General features: G+C 40.5%; 2 protein-coding genes and 1 non-coding gene across 3 annotated transcripts; 1 reads left to right on the forward strand and 2 right to left on the reverse strand.

Annotated features, from left to right (window-relative positions):
• Window positions 1-1,645: 1,645 nt before the first annotated feature.
• LOC146882105 (uncharacterized) lies at window positions 1,646-2,448 on the reverse strand. The gene is made up of 3 exons (XM_085667277.1): window positions 2,411-2,448; window positions 2,007-2,156; window positions 1,646-1,862 (listed from the first exon to the last, which is right to left on the reverse strand). Exons 1-3 carry the CDS (start codon window positions 2,446-2,448, stop codon window positions 1,646-1,648), a joined length of 405 nt encoding a protein of 134 aa, XP_085523403.1.
• A 2,007-nt stretch (window positions 2,449-4,455) lies between these two features.
• On the reverse strand, window positions 4,456-5,544 carry LOC146882106 (uncharacterized). Its single transcript, XM_085667278.1, has 3 exons — window positions 5,319-5,544; window positions 5,112-5,186; window positions 4,456-5,030 (listed from the first exon to the last, which is right to left on the reverse strand). Exons 1-3 carry the CDS (start codon window positions 5,542-5,544, stop codon window positions 4,456-4,458), a joined length of 876 nt encoding a protein of 291 aa, XP_085523404.1.
• A 958-nt stretch (window positions 5,545-6,502) lies between these two features.
• On the forward strand, window positions 6,503-6,609 carry LOC114167981 (small nucleolar RNA R71). Its single transcript, XR_003600580.2, has one exon. It is a non-coding gene; the product is annotated as a small nucleolar RNA R71 (small nucleolar RNA).
• Window positions 6,610-25,301: the final 18,692 nt, after the last annotated feature.

The raw sequence follows: 25,301 nt of genomic DNA on the forward strand, positions 1-25,301 counted from the left end.
AATGTTGGCCCATTAACTTCATCTGAATATTAATGTCCAAGCTTCAATATTGCTTCACCCAAATATCTAAAAATAATTAAAAACGAAAATTAGGCCAAATAATGTGAAATTAACCCAAATTCGGAACAGTGGCCCAATAAAGCCCAACAGATGAAAACACACTAAAGATAATCAATTAAGCACTGAACAACTATCAAATGGGTACACAAAGGCTAGTGGAATGGAGGAAAATAATGGCTCATCAAAATCGACCACATTTTCCCTTTTGCACTCTTGAGCAAAATTAAAGAGTAAAGCAAAGCAAGAACATCACAAACATAACAAGAGAGACAAAAAGAGACACAAGACAAACAAACTCGAAACAGACAAATGGAAACACATCCAACACAGAAGGATTCAAAGTTGCAAGGTATCTATGAACATCATCCAAGCAATTCAAAACATGTCAAGTACTTAGTTCAACTCAAAGAGAGAATTGAAAACAACATAACCTCACAAAATATGCACTATATCACTCAAATCTCTAGGCTACTGTTTACTCTCAAAGCACCCCTGAAAAACGAACATCAAACAGACTTGGAAAGCCTTTAGAACCAACAACCAAACCAAAAAACATGCAGGTCAAGATCAAAAGGACTTTTCAAGGTTGTAATGGGGTTGAGGTCAAGGTGTGGAACATATGGATAAGTAGCTAAGCAACAAAGGAAACAGACGAGCAATGGGGAATAAGTCACAATCAAACATGAAAGTAATCCCAAACGCCAACACTTCCAAATTTGGTTCTCACACAATGCTCGAATCCAAACTCCTTTTATTTCTTTTCTTTGTTTTCTTTTTATTTCTTTTCTCTTTGTTTTCTCTTTATTTCTTTTCTCTTTGTTTTCTCTTTCTTTTTTTTTTATACAAAGAACATGCAGAGAAACAACAATTTTGAAATCCCACTTGGGTATACAAATAAGCAATTCCAAGAACCAATAACAAGTGTGCACACAACCACACTTATTGAGCGCGACCACACTTAATTGAGCACTCATTCCCAAAACAATTCCAAAGCTCCAAAATTTCCTAAGGTAGGAAGAATCATGGTTTTTCAGGCTAAAGGCTTGTAATGAGCTATAAATCAATGAAAAAGGGTATGCAAGCTCAAAAAGGGATTATCAAAGAAAATAGTTCAAGGTAGGCTCATCTGGCTATAGGCTCACAGAACACAATTGCCTAAATCATATCCAAATATGCATATGAATAAGAAAAACATTAGAACAAGTCAAGCCAAGGCCACTGTTCAAGTATTCAAGAGACATATATCACACAACAAAGAACAGAGAGTGGCTCAAATCCTCACACAAGGTAAAACAATTCAAAAGCAACTTGACATGCAAGGGGAAAGCAAGGATATCAGTCCATAGAACAACCAACAACTCATCCTCCAAAAGTGAAGTGAGTGTCCCAAACAAAAAACAAAAACTTAACACAAATTAACAAAAAGGAAACAAACAAAAGGAAACAACAACAGACAGACTCCCCTCATAGTTAAACTACACATTGTCTCAATTTGACTCAAGCACAATATCAAACAATCAAACATCAGCAGATGGATCTGGACAAGTGCAACAAAAGTAAGGAAGGAGAAAGAAAACTCCATGAATCATGGTGAAACAGAAGTACGGTCAAGCAGGGAAGTCTCCTCTACAACAGTATCCACCAAGGCAGGGTTGTTGAGGAATGGCTTCAGACGATGCCCATTCACTTTGAAGCTCCTATCGGTGGATTGGCTCTTGATCTCAACTGCATAAGGATAAACATTAGTAACCACAAAAGGACCAATCCACTTTGACCACAATTTACCACCTATGTGTCCAAGTCTTGAGTTATACAATAACACTTGTTGACTGATAACAAACTCCTTTCTAGCTATGCAGCTATCATGGAATCTCTTGGTCTTCTCTTTATAGAACATAAAGTTTTGATATTCCTCCAAACGGATCTCATCTAACTTGTTCAACTACAGCTTCCTTTCCTCCCCAGCTTGATCATGTGAGAAGTTGCATGATTTGACAGCCCAGTAGGCTCGGTGCTCTATTTCCACAAGAAGGTGGCATGGCTTACCAAAGACGACCCGATAAGGAGACAGCCCTATTGGTGCCTTGTAAGCAGTCCTGTGAGCCCAAAGAGCGTCCTCAAGTTTGTTACTCCAATCCTTCCTATTGGGCTACACAATCTTCTTGAAGATCTGCTTAATCTCTCTGTTTGAGATCTCGGTTTGCCCATTAGTCTCTGGTGATATGGTGTAGAAATCTTATGCACAACCCCGTACTTTCAAAGCAAAGCCCCCATGGACCTATTGCAAAAATGCATGCCCTGGTCACTCACGATAGCTCTAGGAATTCAAAACTAGCAGAATATGTGAGACCTGACAAAGTCTATAACAACTCGAGCATCGTTAGTCATAGTGGCTTTAGCTTCCACCCATTTTGAAACATAATCAACAACAAGCAAGATGTAAGTGAAACCAAAAGAGACAGGGAAAGGGCCCATGAAATCTTACCCTAGACATTGAAGACATCACAAAATAACATGGGTTGTTGAGGCATCTATTGTCTCCAAGAAATGGCTTCTCCTGCTCGTTGACATTGCTCACATGTGCTACAAATCCTGCACGCATCCTTGAAGATGGTGGGTCAATAAAATCCGTAATCTAGCACCTTGCAAGTTGTGCTCTGTGTGCCAAGATGACCACCAGGTGCAGATGAATGATAAAATTTGAGGACCGAGTCAATTTCATGGTCCGGAATGCATCTCCTGGTAACCTTATCACTACACATCTTCCACAAATAGGGGTCATCCCAAATATAAAACCTAACATCGCTCTTAAACTTATCACATTGAGCTATGGATGTTGGGGAGGAAAAACAGAAGCAACAAGATAATTAACAATGTTAGCAAACCATGGGGAGGGAAAAGAAGCAGAGAGTGTCAACAAACTCTCATCGAGAAAATCATCCCGAATCGGTGAAGCATCATCAGTAGACCTCTCAATTCTGCTCAGGTGATCTGTAACCAAGTTTTGTGCTCCGCTCTATCATGGATCTCCAAATCAAATTCCTAGAGCCAAAGCATCCATCTAATCGGTTGAGGCTTCGATTCTGCCTTCTTCAACAGGTACTTAAGAGTTGCATGGTCAATAAACAAAACAACAGGAGAATCAAGCAGATAAAATCTAAACTTTTCAAGTGCAAAAACAATCGCAAGAAGCTCCTTCTCTGTTCTGGTGTAGTTTGCTTAGGCAACATCCAATGTTCTAGAGGCGTAGTAGATTACCCTTGGCTACTTGTCAATCCTTTGAGCCAGAAGAGCCCCCAATGCATAATTGGATGCATCGCACATCAGCTTGAGTAGGGTCGTCCAATCGAGCGCCTGGATGATCGGAGTGGTGGTCAGGGCCTTCTTGAGGCAATCGAAAACCTCTTTTTCATTCGTCACTGAAGATGAAATCAACATCTTTTCATAGCAAGTTGGACAGTGGAAAGGCTTTCTTACTGAAGTCCTGGATGAAACGCCTGTAAAACCTTGAATGGCCAAGAAAAGAATGAACCTCTCGCATTGAAGAGGGGTAAGGCAATTGTGAAATAACTGAAATCTTTGCAGGGTCAACTTCAAAGCCCTTACTCGAAATGATGTGCCCCAAAACTATGCCTTGTTCTACCATGAAGTGGCATTTCTCAAAATTAAGAACAAGGTTAGATTGGATGCACTTATTCAAAACTTTCTCTAGATTGTATAAACATGCATCAAAGAAGGATCCTAACACAGTAAAATTGTCCATAAACACCTCTATGTAGTTTTCAAGAAATTCACTAAAAATGCTAAACATGCACTGTTGGAATGTGCCAGGGCATTGCATAGGCCAAACGACATCCTCCTATAGGCAAAAGGGCCAAAGGTGTAGGTGAATGTGGTTTTCTCTTGGTCCTCAGGTGCAATATGAATTTGAAAGTAACCAGAAAAACCATCAAGAAAACAATAGTGGGACTTACCTGCCAAACGCTCAAGTATCTAATCAATAAAAGGCAAGGGGAAGTGGTATTTCCTGGTTTCTTGATTTAGCCTTCTACAGTCGATGCAAACTCTCCAACTGTTTTACACCCTAGTTGGAATTAGCTCGTCTTTTCCATTCTTAACTACAGTGAGGCCTGTCTTTTTAGGAACAACATGGATGGGGCTGACCCACTGACTGTCTAAAATGGGGTAGATGACTCCAGCTTGTAGAAGCTTGGTCACCTCCTTCTTGACAACATCTGAGATGACAGGGTTGAGTCACCTTTGTGGCTGTCTCACTAGCTTTGCTCCATCTTTCAATAATATCCTATGCATGCATGCTGATGGGCCAATACCAGGAATGTCAGGCAATGTACATCCAATTGCCTTCTTGTGCTTTTTAAGAACATGCAACAACCTCTACTCTTGTTCAACAGTGAGGGAGGTGGAAATGATGACGGGTAGTTTCTCCTTCTCTTCTAAGTATACATACTTGAGGTTATCTGGTAGGGGTTTCAACTCTAGAGTGTTGGATGGTGGCTGAATATCAACAACCAAAGGGGAGGGAGAAATGGGTTCCACAGCCTGTACTTCGACATAACAATCAGATGCATATGTACTTCCTGCAACATGGTTAGTGCATTCTGACCGTGTAACATCAAAATCATATGGTACAACACCTAAAGACTCAAACTCAGAATCAACATTGAAATCATAATCATAATCATAATATGAATCATAGTCAACACTAATGAATGCAAATTCTGACAATTTAGACACAAATGCATATTTCGTGCGATGTAAAGGGTGGAAATCAAAAATATGTGCATCAACAGCATCATCAATAATATCAACGTGAAAAACATAGTGATCCGTAGAAGGATGTTTCATGGCATCCAGAATATTAAAACACACCACAATATCATCAAACTCCATGGACAAAGTACTTGTATGGAGATCAATCTTGGTTCGTGCAGTTTTCAAAAATGGTCTGCCTAAAATGATTGGTGAAGAACCATGTGAAAATCCCTCTTCTATATCAAGAATGTAAAAATCGACTGGGAAAATCAATACACCAACACGAACCAAAACATCATCAACTAAACCTGTGGGGTGGGCAACACTTGTATTTGCCAATTGAATCAGCACACCTGTAGGTTGTAGGGGTCCAAGAGAAAGAGATTTAAAAATAGACAAGGGCATTACATTTATTGAAGCACAAAGATCAAGCATTGCATTTTCAAATTTATTGTTACATATGATGCAAGGTACACAAAATGTACTTGGGTCCTTGCACTTCTCAGGAATCTGAGGAACAAATTTACCTATCAATGCCAACACATTTCTCCCAATGCTGATCTTCTTGTTTCCCCTTAGCCTCCTATTGTGCGTGCACAACTCCTTCAAGAACTTTGCAAATCTAGTGATATGTTTAATGGCATCCAACAGAGATATGTTCACCTCCACCTTCCTGAATGTTTCTAAGATCTCCCTATCAACCTCTTCCATCTTTTTGCTTGGAATGGCTCTTCGAGGGAAAGGAAGAGGGATGGAAGGTGCAACAGTAGAGGTGGAAGGTGTAGGAGTCACACTAGATGTGGAAGGACCGACTGCATGAGCTTCACGCTTTCTTTGAAGTGTGGCAGGGTCGTCTTCCTTTTCAGGTGTGGGCTGAGCAATGGGAACTTCAATCTTCTTCCCAGATCTCAATGTGATGGCACTCACATTTCTCATATTTTCAACTATTTGTGATGGGAGCTTGTCAGAATTCTGAGCCTGTGCTTGGTTTTAGCTGAATTGAAGCTCTAGTCTCCAACTGGAATTGCATATTTTGAAGGGTTATCATCCTAACTAACTCCTCCAACGAAGTAAAAGATGAAGGTGTAGCAGGAGATGGGGTAGCAGCAGGGTTAGTGGAACTGGCGCAGCTTGTGGTGTAGGTGCAACTCTTTGTTGAGGAGGTGGCTACACGTTTTGAAATTGTTAGTTTTGATGCTATTGATTGCCCTGGTTTCCCCATCTCAGATTAGGGTGATTCCTTCATCCTGGATTGTATCTATTTGTTGACAAATCATGGTTTTGTTGCTAGTGTTGGGGCCAATTGTTGTTGAAAATATTAGCTGCATAGGTTGAGGAGTATCCACAAGTGTAGAAGAAGTAGCCTGTTGTTGCAATGCTGGGCAAGAGTCTGTGAAATGATCAACGGATGTACAAAGGCCGCAAACTCTTGTAGTTAGGGCTTTTTGATTGGAAGCAAGTTGGTTGCCCCTACCTCATGAACTCCTCTAACAACTATGGCATCACTCATTGTGCCAAATTATTGAGAATTAGAAGCCATGTTCTCGATTAGTTGCCTAGCTGCAGCTGGGTCATGTTACACAGAGCGCCACCACTTACGACATCAATCATGTTTCTATCCGTATGGTGTAGGCCTTCATAAACATATTGTAGAAGGAGATGTTCAGAGATTTGATGGTGGGGGCAACATGAACAAAGATTCTTGAACCTCTCCCAATATTCGTAGAGGCTCTCCCCAAACTGTTGCTTGATGCCAGAAATTTCCTTCCTTATGACTGTTATCTTGGAAGTAGGGAAGAATTTAGCCAGGAACAATCTTTTTAAGTCATCTCAGCTCGTGATGGACCTGGGTGCAACGTAGTACAACCAGTCTTTTGCATTGCCCTCCAAGGAATGAGGAAAAGCTTTCAAGTACACATGGTCTTCTTGGACATCTACAGGCTTCATGGTGACACACGACATGGAACTTCTTCAAGTGTTTTCATGGATCCTCACCTGCAAGGCCATGAAACTTTGGTAACAAGTGTATTAATCCAGTTTTTAAAACATACGGAACTTCCTCCTCAGCATATTGAATGCATAAACTGTCATAAGTGAACTCTGGTGCATTGAGCTCCCTCATTGTCCTCTCATGAGGTGGAGGAGGTAGAGCCATATTATCAATATGAAAATTAGTATGATCAGAATGCCAAGTATCCTCAGAATGCAAAGAATGCACAAAATGAGGAGTGTTAGGAGTATGAGGAGAATCAGAAGAATCAAGAAAAGTCACAATATATTCAGCATGCAAAGATCGATTCCTAAGATGCCTACGTCCTTTGTGGAAGGTCCTATCAATCTCAGAGTCAATGGGTTGTAAGTCACTTGGATTTCCCCTAGTCATGCACCAAAATACATTAATTCTAGTGATATGGACATAATAAAGGGTAAAACTATAAGTATACTCAAACAAACTCCAAATGACTTGAAAATTGGTAGGATTGTCCCTTGAGTCATCAAACAGTACCCCAAAATAAATCAGATCCAAACTAAAAGTGCAAGTATTTTTAACATTTTTTCAAAAGTGGAAAAAATGAAGAAAAATCACAAAAAAGATTGATGAAAGATAGAAAAAGACATTTTTTGGAGAATCTGAGTTTGATGACCGGAAAAATCAGTTCCTAATAAGGTAGGAAATTAAATTCCACCCCAAATGCATATAAAATAATGCTAATTCTGATAACCAGAGCAAAAGTTATAGTCCTCTGGATTTGACTAAAAATCAGTCCAAAAGTTTTTTGAATCTCTCAACTCACACCATAACAACTACTCTAGCCATTTTTTCCATCAACTTCAAGGTCTTAGAAGTGGGGAGAAAAATTTTCAAGTCAAAAAAATCACCATAGCTACCAGAACAAAATTCCACAAGTTAAATACCAAAAACTGACACTATTCATGCACTATTCACTACTCTAGATGACATTATTCATGCACCACGACACTATTCACTCTACTACACAAACAACACGCATACTACACAAAAACACACAGAAACATTATAACAATGAACATATACCAACTCAATCACACTTAAACTACACAAACACCAACACACGAACACAAGCACACTGAAAATTTTACTTCGAACAAAACTATTGGTCTTCGACAACGGCTCCAAATTTGATAAAGGTCGTACCCTACCAAATTAAAACAACTTAAATGCAGTATGTGAAAGTTGAACCAAGTCGTCTCCCAACGACCAATATTTTTGTCCAAACCTTAATTTCCATATTCAAGCACAACACTATAACACAGGGGGGTTTGATAGATTCGCACAAAATTTAATTCATGGAATTGTAGAGAAATTTAACAGTTATATAAAAATGCAATGATTCCTTGATTCAATTCAAAGTCCACCAATCACCGATTATATAATTAATTGTTCTATTCGACTTTGCTCTCATGAACCCTAAGTAATGAACTAAGCGAAAATTACCATGGATTCATTATGTCATTAAGCACAACAAATTTCAGGCAGTTGACACCCACAGATTGAAGCAAGCTGTGACAGAACCCATAAACATCAAGCATGAATACGAGCCCTTAACGTGCACAAAAGACGAATTTGAGATTAAGCATGCATCAAAAACGTATTTATCTTCAAAACACAACTTGAAACAGATGCAATTTCAAATACCACCCAAAAGTGACCAACAATCTCATGGTCTCATTTCAATTTCATCAAGGAATCAATGCAAAAAGCTTAGCTAGACATGGAAATGGAGCATATAAGCCCTTCAAAACGAGATTCACAAAAACAGGGCATCAAACCCTAACTTACAAATTATTCAAATGCAAATTCAAGAACAAAAGAGAATTTTAAGGCTTTGAATGAATGAAAATCACTACTATCATATAAAAACTGAAAACCTCATCAATGGGTGTTGTTCCAAGTCAATATTATTCACAAAATGAGATGCCCAAGCTACGAAATGAATTCAAAACGTAAAACCCACATTGGGAGTTGTCAAATGTGCATAAAAATGGTAAAAACTAGTGCAAAAACGTGAAAAACGAAAGGAACACCTCCATGGACACCTACCAAATCTTGAAAACGTGAAAATGGAGGTTGAGAGAGATGAAATGCGGTTGGTCATGCTAAAGACCTAAAATGCTCGTGGTCAAATCAACTATGCCACTACTATTTACAAAATTGTCACTATTCGGTGTAGAATTACAAAAATGTCACTACTAGACCTCAAATTTTGGGTCATTCACTTAGATGACGTGGAAATGACGTGAAAATGACGTGAAAACTCTCTTCATCTAAATATTAATGTCCAAGCTTCAAAATTGCTTCACCCAAATACCTAAAAATAATTAAAAACAAAAATTAGGCCAAATAATGTGAAATTAACCCAAATTCGGAATAATGACCCAATAAAGCCCAACAGATGAAAACACATTAAAGAAACAATTAAGCATTGAACACCTATCAAATGGGTACATAAAGGCTAGTGGAATGGAGGAAAATAATGACTCATCAAGCGATTACCACTTGATCAAGAGTGTATGAGCCCAAGCATCATGATTCGATTATTACTCGGCGCACCCGACCTCCACCGCGGGGCAATTGATGCCACCTACAACAGTGTCAAACCATACAAGGCCTTTTTCAGTTTTAAAACATGGTTAGGATAGATATGATCCTTAAAGCTCAAAGGTTGTGACACATACACTTCTTTTAAGTAACCATTCAAGAATGCACTTTTCACATCCATTTGATGCAATTTAAAGTTACACATGCAAGCATAAGCTAAAAGTAATCTCACAGCTTCTAGCCTAGCTATAGATTCATATGTTTCATCAAAATCAATGCCTTCTTCTTGATTATACCCTTTAGCAACTAGTCTAGCTTTGTTTCTTACTATATTACCATCTTCATCCATTTTGTTTCTAAAAACTCATTTAGTTCCAATTATATTCATATCATCACTTGTAGGAACTAGAAACCACACATCTTTTCTTGTGAATTGATTAAGTTCATCTTGTATAGCAAAAATCCAATTATTATCATTCAAAGCATCATTCACATATTTAGGTTCAATTTGAGATACAAAAGCAACATGTTCACAAATACAAGTCTGTGTCTAGTGGATACTCCCTGTTTAATATCACCAATAATGTTGTTCTTTGATAGTCTTCTAGGCTTGATCCAATCCTTAGGTAATTTGTTGTCTACAACGTTTATAGTCGGTTTTTTTTTCCTTATTAGCCAATTGATTTTCTGTAGCAGAATTTTGTTCATGCATTAGATCATCGTCATTTGCATTCTTTGATACTTGATCTTACAACTTTGGGTTAGTTTCATCAAATACAATATGCATGGACTCTTCAACAGTCATTAGTCTCTTGTTATAAACTCTATATGCATGGCTTTGTAAAGCATAACCTAGAAAAACACTTCTTTTGTAAGCAAGCAATGTATGCTATATGATGCATGATACAAATCAAGCAAGTATATTGTTGACTCTTTTTCCTATCAATACAATAATACCATATGCATCATAGATAAGGAAATGATTTGGTTCAAAGACATTTTTAAAACCTTTATCACTAAGTTGGTCAAGGTACCACAAGTCTTTCTTTTCACTTTTGATAACCTGCAAAACAAATATACATTACATGGTACCCTTTGATAGGTTGGGTCCAACATGGTTAAGCTTTTCTTGATCCTTTTTGGATCCATTTCATAAAGCCTTTAGCTACATCATATTTTCTAGCTTTGCAACTTGTTGCAACCGAGATCGCGATGGGATGGCAAAAATAATTAAAAAAAATACAAGAGTCGCTACCATAGTTTATTATGAAAAATTATAGAAAAACCTTAAAAAAGAAAAGTCTTCGAAACCAAATTTGGGTTCAGGAGTCAGTTACGTGTGGGGAAGGTATTAGCACCCCACAACGTCTGTCTTATGATGGTTCCCTCTCTAATTAAGTATGCAAGACAAAATTTGATGTTAAATATTTGTTATTCCCCAAAACTCAAAATAAAATAAAAACATACAAAATAATAAAGATTAAAAACAAAATTAATTTTTTATTATTTGGGACCGACGAGGATTGTACCTCACTCCTATGTATTTCCATTTGGAAAATCAGGGATAACGTAGTTCTTTATACAAATATTTGTTGTTTGATATTATTATTATATTTTTTATTTTAGATTTATATATATATATATATATATATATATATATATTTTATTAATATCAAGAGAACCCGAGATTCTACATGATAAAAGATTTAGTTATCAAGCAAATCCCAGACTTGACATAATATTAAAAATAATTTTATAATTTTTATTTTTTATTATTCTTAATATTTTTTAAGAAAAAAGAATTAAGAATCTATAAAGGAGTGTTTTGATTACCAAGCAAGTCTGAGACTTGACATGGTATGTAATACTTATATCAAAGAAGTAATATAATTTTTTTATTATTACTTTTTTCATTTATTATTATATTTTTTGTAGAGAGAATTAAAGCCTACGAAAAAAAAACCTTTTTAATTACCAAGATAATGACATTCCAAATAAAAGGAGAGAGAAGGGTTGAGCATATCAATGACAAACCCAAACCCAAAATCATCTAACGTCCGGACCCCAAATCCCCAAACACGTTTGGTCATGCAACATGTCAATCAATCATACATTTGATATTATAAGAGAAGCAGTACATGAATAACATTAGGAGCAAAGAGAATTTAACTTAAGTTGACCCTTTTTGCGTGTGTGCTCTGATAATAAAAAAGGAAAGGGGTTTTCTGAATTTTTTTCTCTTTGTCTTGCATTGGAGAAGTCTTGTGCTTATATAGGCATCTTGGGGTACCACTGAAATCCTAGTCTTTAATTATAATAAAATATATGAGGAAGGAATTGGTCCCAATGAAACATATTATAGAAATTAAATGGTCGCATAATATACAGTGTATTGATTATAATTATTGTACCACACCTAGCCGGCCTCGCTAATATGTCAGCACGTATTATGCTTCACTGTCATATATATATATATATATATATATATATATATATATATATATATATATATATATATATATCGGTAAAGGCTGGGGGACTGGTGTACCACACCTAGTCATTCCAACCAAATAATAATAATAAATGATCACCATATATACGCGGAGCAAATAAAGTAACCGGCCTAAGTAGACAGAAGAATAATAACGGCCTAAGCCGCTAAAAGAGTAGCCGGTCTAGACCGGCCACTTTGGAAAACTTAACAAAATCAAAGCACATCTAAGAATTAACTTTCCTAGACGTGGCCCAAGCAAGGGCCTAGCCCATGACGTGGCCAGACATAATTAAAATCTATAAATATGCATGGACCCCACGAATTAAAGGTACACATTCATTACTTCCCTAATCACCAGATTTGACTTTCCTAGAGATTTTGTTGACTTGAGCTTCAGAGTCCCTTCTGCACGTAACCCCTCTCGGGTCCAGACCAATCACACCGAGATACCCATGAGGGACATGTATCAACCGGGAGGAAGCCTACTGAGGAGATGGCGGACCAGAGTAAGGTAATACCTGTGTCTAACATATCTTGTTTGTTCTCTGCAGGAACAATTGGCACCCACCGTGGGGCACGAGATAATACCTTACCACCCGCTTTTTCCGAAAATGGTTTCTACCCGCAGCAGAGTAGGAGTTAACAAAAAAGTTGAAGCAGGCCCCTCTGGACCTGCTAACATCACTCCAGATCTGGCCGCCATCGTAGACAATCAAGCCAAGATGCAACAGGAGCTGGCTGACTTGAAGAAGTGCAGTGCTGATGAGATGGAAGCACTACGACAGGAAAACTCTCGCCTAAGGCGAAGGTTTGAGGCCGATCCCACTCAAAAGGGAAAGGCCAAGGAAATATCTGTTGTCGCAGGGTCCCCAGCTTTCCAGCCTACTGAAGAAGAAAGCGAGTACAATCCTACCCCGCACACCTTCACCACCACCCAACAAACTCCCATCCTCTCAACCCATCCTACTCACTTCCATTCCACCCTCCCAGGACATCAATCTTGGTTCGTGCAGTTTTCAAAAGTGGTCTGCCTAAAAGGATTGGTGCAGAACCATATGAAAATCTTTCTTCCATATCAAGAATGTAAAAATCAGCAAGGAAAATCAATTCACCAACATGAACCAAAACATCATCAATTAAACCTGCAGGGTGGGCAACACTTCTATTTGCCAACTGAATCACCACACTTGTAGGTTGTAGGAGTCCAATAGAAAGAGATTTGAAAATAGATAGAGGCATTACATTTATTGAAGCACCAAGATCAAGCATTGCATTTTCAAATTTATTGTTACCTATGATGCAAGGTACACAAAATGTACTTGGGTCCTTGCACTTCTTAGGAATTTGAGGAACATATTTTCTTATCAATGCTGACACATTTCTCCCCATGTTGATCTTCTCGTTCCCCTTTAGCCTCCTCTTGTGCGTGCACAGCTCCTTCAAGAACTTTGCATATTTGGGAATTTGTTTGATGGTGATGAGTCATTATTTTCCTCCATTCCACTAGCCTTTGTGTACCCATTTGGCAGTTGTTTAGTGGTTAATTGTTCATCTTTAGTGTATTTTCATCTGTTGGGCTTTATTGGGCCACTATTCCGAATTTGGGTTAATTTCACATTATTTGGCCTAATTGTCATTTTTAATTATTTTTATGTATTTGGGTGAAGCAATTTTGGAGCTTGGACATCAATAGTCAGTTGAAAAGAGTGGCCACATCATTTTCACATCATCTAAGTGAATGTGCCTACATTTGAGGCTCAGTAGTGGCATTTTTGTAATTCTGAGTGGCAGAGTGGCAATTTTGTAAATAATGGTGGCAGAGTTTATTTGACCACGAGATTTAGGTCTTGACCCATGCACCAGCCGCACTCCTTCTTCTTGACTCTTCTCCAACCTCCATTTTCGCGCTCTCAAGGTTTAGTGGGTGTCCATGGAGGTGCTCCACTCGTTTTTGATGTTTTTGCACTAATGTTTGCCATTTCTACGCACATTTGACAACACCCAATATGGGATTTACGTTTTGAATGTATTTGGGAGAATGTATTTACGTTTTGTAGATTTTATTGACTTGGAACAACACCCATTGATGGGGTTTTCTGTTTTTATACCATTGCAGCATTTTTCATTCAATTAAAGCTCTTAAATTTGTCTTTTGATGTTGAAATCACGTTTGGAGAGTTTGAAGTTAGGGTTTTTGATTTTGTTTTCGTGATTCAATTTTGAAGAACTTGTGTGCTCCATTTTCCATGTCTAGCTAAGCTTTTCGTATTGATTCCTTGAAGAAATTGAATTGAAACCATGAGGTTGATGTTTTGCAGTGTACTTCAATTCCTATTTTCTCTTCATCTTATTCAATTTTGTAGCTTTGAATGAAATAGGAATCTGTTATGCTTAATCATGGGTCCATGTTTTCCACAATTTCAGAACGCTTGTCATGCTTAGTGAGTTCAGGTTCTGCCACAGTTGCTTAATCTATGTGTGTGTGTGTGTGTGTGTGTGAAATTGAAAGAAGGATGTGTGTTATGCTTAATGGCATAATGAAGTTGTGTTAATTTTCGCATAGTTGATTAATTCAGGTTTCATGAGAGTAAATTGGATAAGATAATTAATTTAGTAACCTGTGATTGATGGATTTTCAATGGAATCAAGGAATCAATACATTTTGAATTTTGTGTAATTAAGTTTCGCTATTTCGCTATTAGAATTTAGCAATTTTGTGTGAAATTGAAGCTTTGAATAAGAATATTGGTCGTTGGGAGACGACTTGGTTCAATTGTCACATACTGCATTTTAAGTGTTTTAATTTAGTGGGGTACGACTTTTATCAATGGCATCCAAAAGAGGTATGTTCACCTCCACCTTCCTGAATGTCTCTAAGATCTCCCTATCAACCTCTTCTATCTTTTTGCTTGGAATGACTCTTGGAGGGAAAAGAAGAGGGATGGAAGGTGCAAGTGTGTGTTCAGGTGCAACAATAGAGGTGGAAGGTGTAAGAGTCACACCAGATGTGGAAGGACCGGCTACATGAGCATCACGCTTTCTCTGAAGTGTGGCAGGGTCGTCTTCCTTTTCAGGTGCGGACTGAGGAATGGGAACTTTAATCTTCTTCCTAGATCTCAATGAGTTGGCACTCACATTTCTCGGATTCTCCATAGTTTGTGATAACAGCTTGTCAGAATTCTGAGCCTGTCATCTCCCTATCATCTGCCCCATTTGATTTGTCAGACTCTGAATTGAAGCTCTGGTCTCCTGTTGGAATTGCATATTTTGAAGGGTCATCATCTTGACTAACTCCTCTAATGAAGTAGAAGATCAAGGTGCAGTAGGAGCTAGGGTAGCAGCAGGGATAAGTGGAACTGGTGCAACTTGTGTAGGCACAACTCTTTGTTAAAGAGGTGGCTGCGCGTTTTGAAATTGTTGGTTTTACTGTTGTTGGTTGCCCTAGTTTCCCCATCTCAAATTAAGATGATTCCTCCATCCTAGATTGTATCTATTTGTTGACAAATCATGGTTTTCTTGCTGGTGTTGGGGCCTATTGTTCTTGAAAATATTAGATGCATGCGCTTGAGGAGTATCCACTAGTGTAGAAGAAGAAGCGGCCTGTTGTTGCAATGCTGGGCAAGAGTCTGTGAAATGATCAATAGATGTACAAAGGCCACAAACTCTTGCAGTTGGAGCTCTCTGATTGGAAGCAAGTTGGTTGACCAGTGTGGTAAGAGAATCAATCTTACTCTCCAACTTCTTGGTGTATTCGGCTGCCCCTACATCATGAACTCCTCTAACAACTATGGCATCACTCTTTGTGCCAAATTGCTGAGAATTGGAAGCCATATTCTTGATTAGTTCCCTAGTTGCAGCTGGGGTCATGTTACCAAGAGCGCCACCACTTGCGGCATCAATCATGTTTCTATCCATGTGGTGCAGGCCTTCACAAAAATATTGTAGAAAGGGATGTGCAGAGATTTGATGGTGGGGGCAACTTGAACAAATATTCTTGAACCTCTCTCAATACTCATAGAGGGTCTCCCCAGATTGTTGCTTGATGCCAAATATTGTCCTGGAAGCAAGGAAGAATTTAGCCAAGAACAATCTTTTCACGTCATACCAACTCGTGATGGACCTAGGTGCAAAGTAGTACAGCCAGTCTTTTGCATTGCCCTCCATGGAATGAGGAAAGGCCTTCAAGTAGACATGGTCTTCTTGCACATCTATAGGCTTCATTGTGGAACACACGACATGAAACTGCTTCAAGTGTTTGCATGGGTCCTCACCTACAAGGCCATGAAACTTTGGCAACAAGTGTATTAATCCAGTTTAAGACGTATGGAACTTCCTCCTCAAGATATTGAATGCATAAACTGTCATAAGTGAACTCTAGTGTAGTGAGCTCACTCACGGTCCTCTCATGAGGTGGAGGAAGTTGAGCCATATTATCAGTATGAAAATCAGAATGATCAGAATAAACAGTATGCTCATAATGCAAAGAATGTGGAATGTTTGGAGTATGAGGAGAATCAAAGGAATCAGGAAAAGTCACAGAATATTCAGCATGCAAAGATGGATTCCTAAGATGCCTACACCCTATGTGGAATGTCTTATCAATCTCAGGGTCAATGGGTCGTAATTCACTTAGGTTTCCTCTAGTCATGCACCAAAATACATTAATTCTAGTATACTCAAACGAACTCCAAATGACTTAAAAATTTGTAGGATTGTCCTTTGAGTTCTCATACTATACCACAAAAAAATCAGCTCAAAACTCAAAGTGTAAGTATTTTTAAAAAGTTTTCAAAAGTGGAAAAAATGAAGAAAAATCACAAAAAACATTGTTGAAAGATAGAAAATGGCATTTTCCGGACAATCCGAGTTTGGTAACTGGTAGAGCAGGTTTCAACAAGGCAAGAAATTCAATTTCACCCCAAATGCATATAAAATAATGCTGATTCCAATAACTAGAGCAAAAGTTATGGTCCTCTAAAGTTTGACTAAACATCAGTCCAAAATTTTCTTAAATCTCTCAAATCAGACCATACTAATTGCTCCTGCTATTTTTTCTATCAAGTTCAATGTCTTAGAAGTGGGGAGAAAAAATTTCAAGTCAAAACAAGCACCGTAGCAACCAGAACAAAAATCCACAAGTTAAATGCCAGAATCGGACACTATTCATGCATTATTCACTACTAGAAATGACACTATTCATGTGTCGCGACACTATTCACTTTACAAGACAAACAACACGCACACTACACAAAACACACTGGAATGGAAACAAACACTGAACAAAACAATAATATCACAATGAACGTATACCAACTCAACCACACGTGAACTACACACACACCAAAACACCAACACACAAACACAAACAAACTGAAAATTTTATTTCGAACAAAACTAAATGTCCCCGGCAACGACACCAAAATTTGATAGAGGTCGTACCCCACCAAATTAAAACAGTTAAATGCAGTATGCGAAAGTTAAAACAAGTCATCTCCCAACAACAAATGTTCTTGTTCAAAGCTTCAATTTTCATATTCAAACACAACACAATAACACGGGGGCGTTTGACAGATTCAGATTGTACGATTATAAAAATATATTTCAATAGTTTTGCAAATGTTAATAAAACGAATTAAAATCAGTATGGACTCGTTGAATTTGAATGAAATTTTACTCATCACAGGTCACGTAATTAGGATTTTTATCTCACCCAATCCACTCGTTCAGACCCATTTAGTGAGGGTTAAAAATGTGTTTCAATATGCAATTAAGCAATGCATACATCCATTCATCTGTGATAGTCAACCCAGTTCATTAAGCATGAACAAAATCAACATGAACAGCCAACCCAATCCAAAATAAAGCATTAACAAAAGAAAAGTAACCATTCACCACAAAATCAAGATGAAAAGAGACAAATCATGAATTCAAAACAGAACCTCAAAGTTCAATTGCATCTCCTTCAAGTAGTCAATACATTAAGTTAGAAATCCATGAAATTTGAATTAGGGTTCACCATAAATTGTGATTCAACCATTCCAATTGGCACAAAATGGTGCAGAAAACTTAAATTGGTACGAAACGAAAATGTGCAAAGAGAGAAAGGGTAAGAACGAAAACAACCAACAAAAATGAAAATGCTTCAATATAAATGTTACCCAAAGTGTAGAAAACGAAAATCTCAACAATTAGTGTTGTCCACTACTCATAAAACGTAAAAAAATGAGTAGAAAACGTGCAAAATTAACTTGTGCCTCCATGGGTCTCCTTCCAAAGCTTCAAAAACCTAAAATGGAGAGTGGGGAAGATGATGGGTGCAGCTGCATGAGCTAAGAGACCTCCCATTCGTGTGTCAAATCAACCTTGCCACTAGTATTTACAAAAATTTCACTCTGCCACTTAGAATTACAAAAATGCTACTATTGGGCCTCAAGTTTGGCCCATTCACTTAGATGACGTGGAAATGACGTGGCAATGATGTGGCAACACTCTTCAACTGAATATTAATGTCCAAGCTCCAAAATTGCTTCACCCAAATATCTAAAAATAATTAAAAACAAAAATTAGGCCAAATAATGTGAAATTAACCTAAATTCGGAACAATGGCCCACTAAAGCCCAACAGATGAAAACACACTAAAGATAAACAATTAAGCATTGAACAAATATCAAATGGGTACACAAAGGCTAGTGGAATGGACGAAAATAATGACTCATCATAGACTAAACTAGGCTTGAGGGGCCATATAAAACTCGGCTTGAGGGGCCAGTGCGAAATGAGGCTTGGGCCAAATTAAACTAGCTTGAGGTGGCCATATGAAACTGGGCTTAAGGGGCCAGTGCAAAACTGGGCTTAGGGGCTACACAAAGCTAGGCTTGAGGTGGCCAGATAAAACTGGGATTGATGGGCCAATGCGAAACTGGGCTTGGGCCAGGCTAAACTATGCTTGAGGGGCCAAATAAAACTGGGCTTGAGGAGCCAGTGCGAAACTGGGCTTGGGCCAAACTAAATTGGGCTTGAGGTGGCCAGATGAAACTGGCTTAGGGGTTAGACAAAGCTAGGCTTAGGGGCTAGACAAAGCTAGGCTTAGGGGCTAGACAAAGCTAGGCTTGGGGGACCAGATAAAACTAGGCTTAAAGGGCCAAAGCGAAACTAGACTTAGGGGCTAGACAAAGCTAGGCTTGAGGTGGCCAGATAAAACAGGGCTTGATGGGGCCAGTGTAAAACTGGGTTTAGGCCAGACTAATCTGGGCTTGAGGGGCCAGTACGAAACTAGGCTTGGGCCAAACTAAACTAGGCTTGAGGTGGCGAGATAAAACTAGGCTTAGGGGCTAGACAAAGCTAGGCTTAGGGGCTAGACAAAGATAGGCTTGGGGTGGCCAGATGAAACTTGGCTTAAGGGGCCAGTGCGAAACTGGGCTTGAGGATATACAGGTCATTCATACGAATGAAGAGGACCATCAATTCGAGAACTATTAAAGAAGCAAAATTTGCATCTTTCTCATTTTCTTCATTTTGAAACAGAAGGATTCGACAATCGTTCATGTGAATGAAGAGGGTTTCGGTCCCAAAAGTGACAAGAATTTTTTTTCATTTCATGAAAAAGAACAATGATGCATGTACATGATGCATGATGATTAAGACATGTTATGAATTTTGCTTTCTGAGAATTTAGATGATTTATGTATGCATGAATATGCTAACATAATATGATATATGCATGAATATGCTAATATGATATATGCATGCATATGATAATATGATATATGCATGAATATGTTGGCATGTATGTGACTTTTTTTCTTTTTGAACCAAATACTACATAGAACTTAATTTTGCTAACACATGTTTGAATATTTTTTTGTTTGATAATTGACGTCATTTGTATGAATGCATGCAAATGCTAACACCTGGTATGAAATTTCTTTTTATGAATGCATGCAAATGCAAATGCTAACACCTGGTTAACGTCATTATGACTTTGTTTTTTAACATTTACATTATATGTGCATAAAAGTGCTGACACATGCTATGTATTATTTTTTTTAACATTAATTATGATGGGTGATAATGCTGTTATGTTTATTTCGAGCATGCATGGTGAATGATAATGTTGGCATGACTTATGGATTTTCTTTTTGAACACTAACAATATTAGTTATGATGAACATGTTATGATTTTATTTTGCATGAACAAAGTTGAAACTTTGATGTATGAATTAATTTATGAATGCATGATGAAAGTTCCTTTGTTTGTTAACTTTTTTCTTTTCACAAAAATGAATGATGTGTGTATGATTAGATATGAATCTATGCATGAAGCATGCCCTCATGTATTTTTTCACCTTTTACATTGTATGAAACTTATTTCAATTGATTCCCAATTTGTTATTTTTATATTTATGGAATCCTTTTGTCTTGATTTTTTTCTTTGAAAAATATTCTTTGGTCTAATTAGTTTATTTAGGAACTCTTTTCTATATCATTACTTTTTGAACACTATTTGAGTGACATACAGGAAATTACCAAAGGCCTTGGAAGGGATTAGATGAAGTAATTGACTAAAGGGTTGCCCTAATTTGATAGTTAAGAGTTTAGCTTCAGGACATGAAGTGTGTTTGGGCTTATCTCCGTTTTTGATAAAAAGATTAAGACTTCAAAATTTGCCCTAATTTAAGGGTATAGATTGGTCTCAGGGTGCAACATGTGTTTGGGCTTGCCCTTGTTGTTGATAATGTATCACACCTAGCCGGTTTTGCTAGTCCACCAACACATGTTATCCTTGACCGATAACCCATATCGGACAAGGCTGGGGGACTGGTGTACCGTACCTAACCGAACTCAATCAAGTAAATAGTACACACGTCAAAACCACCTACCATCTAGTACCCGGACACCACCAGCACAAGCCATCTAGGCAGGTAGTCGGCCGAAACCGACTACTTGCCTAGAAAGTTAACCAATATCAATACCCTATCTTCAATAGACCTCTAAGACTTGTTTTAGGACCAGGCCCACTCATGGCCCAAGCTGGGGCCCAAGACAAAACCCAGCCCATACAATAGTCAAACGTCATTAATGCTCTATAAATACACGTGGACCCCAGTAATTAAAGGTACGCATTCATTAATTGCTGATTAACTCCCTGAGAGCTTTGACTTACTTGAGCTTCGGAGATTCTTCTGCAGGTAACCCCTCCTGGGTTCAAGCCGACATGTATCGAATGGGAAGAGGCCAACTGAAGAGATAGCGGACTACATGGTAAGGTGACACTCGTGCCTAACTTATCTTATTTGTTCTTCTGCAGGAACAATTGGCGCCCACCGTGGGGCACGAGACAAACACCCTTAGTACCCGCTTTTCTCTGAAGATGGTTTCTACCTGCAGCAAAGCTGGAGCTAGCAAGCAAGTTAACGCTGGTCCCTCTGGACCCTCTGGCGTCACCCCTGACTTGGCCGCCATCTTAGACGGCCAGATGAAGATGCAACAGGAACTCGCAGACCTGAAGAAGCGCAACGCTGAAGAGATGGAAGCGCTCAAACAAGAGAACTCCCGCCTCAGGAGGAGGATCGAGGCAGATGCCAACCTGAAGGGAAAAGCCAAAGAGACCTCTGAAGCTGTGAAGTCTCCGGCTTTCCAACCTACAGAGGAAGAAAGTGAATACAACCCCACCCCCCACACCTTCACCTCCACCCAACAAACCCCCCTCACTACCACACACCCCCAACACTTCCCACCCGGTCACCCAGGACTTACAGCACCCTCAACAACCCACGTTCCCCACAACATACCCAATACTCTCCACACCGCATACGTCCCACCCTACAACCCCCCATATCTTCCCACAACCCACATCCCTCCTCATAACATCACCTCCACCTTCCCTACCATGATCAACCACCCACCCCCACCCCACATTCTCCCCCCCCACCAGCCCAGACGCCGCCACCCGTTCATAGATTTTATCGCTAACACCCCTCTCCCAGCCCAGTGGGAACCATTCAACCTCGATCGCTACACTGGCGAAACCGACCCCGATGAACACCTGAAAGTTTACATCACACACGTTGCTTTGTATACATCCCAAGACGCACTGCAAAGCTTTCCCCACAACACTCAAAGGCCCCGCCCTAGAATGGTTCACCACCCTCCCACCCTACTCCATTGATAACTTCGACACCCTCTCCCACATGTTCTCCACACATTTCGCCGGCAACCGCCCACACCAAACCACCACCATGTCCTTACTGGGCATCAGACAGGAACCCAATGAACCACTCAGAACATTCATCGATCGCTTCAGTAAAGCAGCTCTTCGTACACCACACCTTAACCAGGAAATGATACTCCAATGTATGACCCTCACCCTGCAACCCGGACCCTTCGCTAACAACGTCTACCTTCACCCACCCACCTCCATGCACCAACTCAAGCTGCATGCCGCTGACTACGTTCGCATGGAAGAAATGCAAACTCTTCACACCAAATTCTGCAACGACTATGCCGCCAACACATCCACCCCCAATCCCAACCCCATACCCAATCCCACCCCACAGCCTCACCCACGCCCCGATACCCGTCCACGTGAACCCCGCCAACCACGTTTCACCAGATACGCCCCACTCACAGTAGCCCGCTCCCGCATCCTTGACGAAGCCCTCCAGGCTGACCTCCTCCCCCCACCACGCAAAACAACCACCCCTCCTAACGCTGACATGACCAAGTATTGTCGATACCACCGCAATCACGGTCATACTACAGAAGAGTGCAAAGCGCTACAGGATAAGATCGAAGAACTGGTACGCGCCGACCACTTTCGCCGCTTCATCCGCAGAGATGACCACACCTCCTCCCGAACCCACCACCCCCCACGCCACGACCACAGACGACAACCAAGCGGCGTCAACCACAATAACCAACCCACCCAACTCAATGACCAACAATCACATCCCGCCCACACCAACATCACCCCTGCCGACCCCCCCTTGCGAGGCACTATTAACACCATCTCTGGTGGCTTCGCAAGCGGAGGCTCCACCTCATCTGCGAGAAAGAAACACCTCCGCCACATACAATCCATCAACCACATCACCCACTCCCATCACAGACGACATATGCCCTCCATCGTATTCATAGAGGATGACTTTCACGGCCTCGACCACCAACAAGACGACCCCATGGTCATCACAGTTGAAATCGAAAACTATGCCGTTAAAAAAGTACTGGTGGATCAAGGCAGCTCAGTTGACATCCTCTACTGGGCCACCTATCAAAAATTGCAACTCCCTGACACCGCTATGATACCATATGACGAGCCCATATACGGCTTTTCTGGCGAACAAGTATCTACCCGGGGCTACATAGACCTCCATACCGTCTTTTGGGAAGGAACCCAAACAAAAACAATCCTAATCCGCTTCCTAATAGTCGACGCACCCATATCCTACAACATACTCTTGGGTCGTCCTTCCCTCAACACCCTCGGTGCGGTCGTCTCCACCCCGCATTTGGCCATGAAGTTCCCAGCACCATCCGGTGACATCCTAACCATCCACTTTGACCAACGTTTGGCACGCGAATGCTACATGGCAAGCTTAAGGCCCCAACTCCCAATCCAACAGACAAACCACATCGCGCGACCACCTAATTCCCACATAGCCTTATCCGGCGAAGACCTTGATCCCAGAATAGGCCGGGATGCCCGCCTCCAACCAGTCGAGGACACAACCCCCCTGGAACTTCCCAACGGCCATTCCATCACCTTGGGCACCGGTTTAAGTCCTGATGAGCGTGCCACAATTACACCCATCCTCACAAACAACACGGATCTCTTCGCTTGGTCAGCCGCCGACCTCCCAGGGGTAGACCCTAACGTTGCATCCCACAAACTCTCAGTATACAAAGAAGCCCGCTACGTATCTCAGAAAAAACGCAAACTTGGTGAAGAACGTAGACAGGCAGCCAAAATAGAGGCCGAGAAGTTGCTGAGCGCAGGATTCATAGATGAAGCGCATTACACCACCTGGCTTTCTAACGTTGTCTTGGTGAAGAAAGCCAATGGTAAATGGCGGATGTGCGTGGACTACACAGATCTAAACAAGGCGTGCCCTCGCGACGCCTACCCCCTACCCAGCATCGACCGCCTCGTAGACGGTGCGACAGGAAATAAAGTGCTTAGCTTTTTGGACGCATACTCAGGTTATAACCAAATACCCATGGCCACAGCAGACATGCACAAGACCGCCTTCATCACAGATGATGCCAACTACTTCTACAGAGTCATGCCCTTTGGCCTCAAGAACGCTGGGGCAACCTACCAACGACTAATGGACAAAGTCTTCAGCCACCTCACAGGGCACTGTGTCGAAGTCTACGTTGATGACATGGTCGTCAAATCCCCAAGCCATCATCAACACGCTATAGATTTAGAGGCAGTTTTCTCAGCATTACGCCAGTACAACCTCCGCCTGAACCCTGAAAAGTGCGTATTCGGCGTGGAACGGGGTAAATTCCTCGGTTTCATGTTAACCCAGCGCGGCATAGAGGTGAACCCCGAAAAATGCAAGGTCATCATCGAGATGCGTAGCCCCACCACCATCAAGGAAGTACAGCGACTAATTGGCCGCCTCACGGTTATATATCGCTTCCTACCAAAACTGGCAGAACAAACTCAACCCATAATTCAGCTCCTAAAGAAATCCGCCCGGTTCACGTGGACTGAAGACTGTGAACAAATCTTCCTCAAGCTCAAAGCATCCCTAACCTCACCCCCCATCCTTCGCAAACCTGACACCAGCCAACCCCTGCTAGTATACATCACGGCCACAGATCACACCGTCAGCGTTGCCCTTATCCAAGAAGCAGAAGGCACCCAGCACCCTGTTTACTTTGTAAGCAGGACACTCCAAGACCCTGAAACCAGATACCAAATGGTAGAAAAACTAGCTCTGTCCTTGGTCCATGCCGCACGCCGCTTACGTCCATATTTCCAAAACCACACCATAACCGTCAAGACCGATTATCCAATTCAGAAAATATTGCAAAAACCAGACTTAGCCGGCCGCATGTCGTCATGGGCCGTAGAGCTCTCCGAATTTAACATCCGCTATGAACCACACGGCCCCATCAAAGCCCAATGTCTCTTGGACTTCGTCAATGACCTACAACAAACACCTACCGAGGACCAATGGACGCTTCATGTAGATGGCTCCTCGAACCCAAGGGGTGCAGGTGCCGGCATCGTACTCGAAGGCCCCAACGACATCCTCATTGAGAAATCTCTCCATTTTGCTTTCAAAACGTCGAATAATCAAGCCGAATACGAAGCTATCCTCGCCGGTCTCTCTCTAGCTCGTGAAGTAGGCGTCAGAAAGCTAACATGTAAAACCGACTCCA

This window comes from Vigna unguiculata, chromosome 10 (genome assembly GCF_037176805.1).
Source record: "Vigna unguiculata cultivar grain cowpea cultivar isolate G323 ecotype 2 chromosome 10, ASM3717680v1, whole genome shotgun sequence".
NCBI lineage: Eukaryota > Viridiplantae > Streptophyta > Magnoliopsida > Fabales > Fabaceae > Vigna > Vigna unguiculata.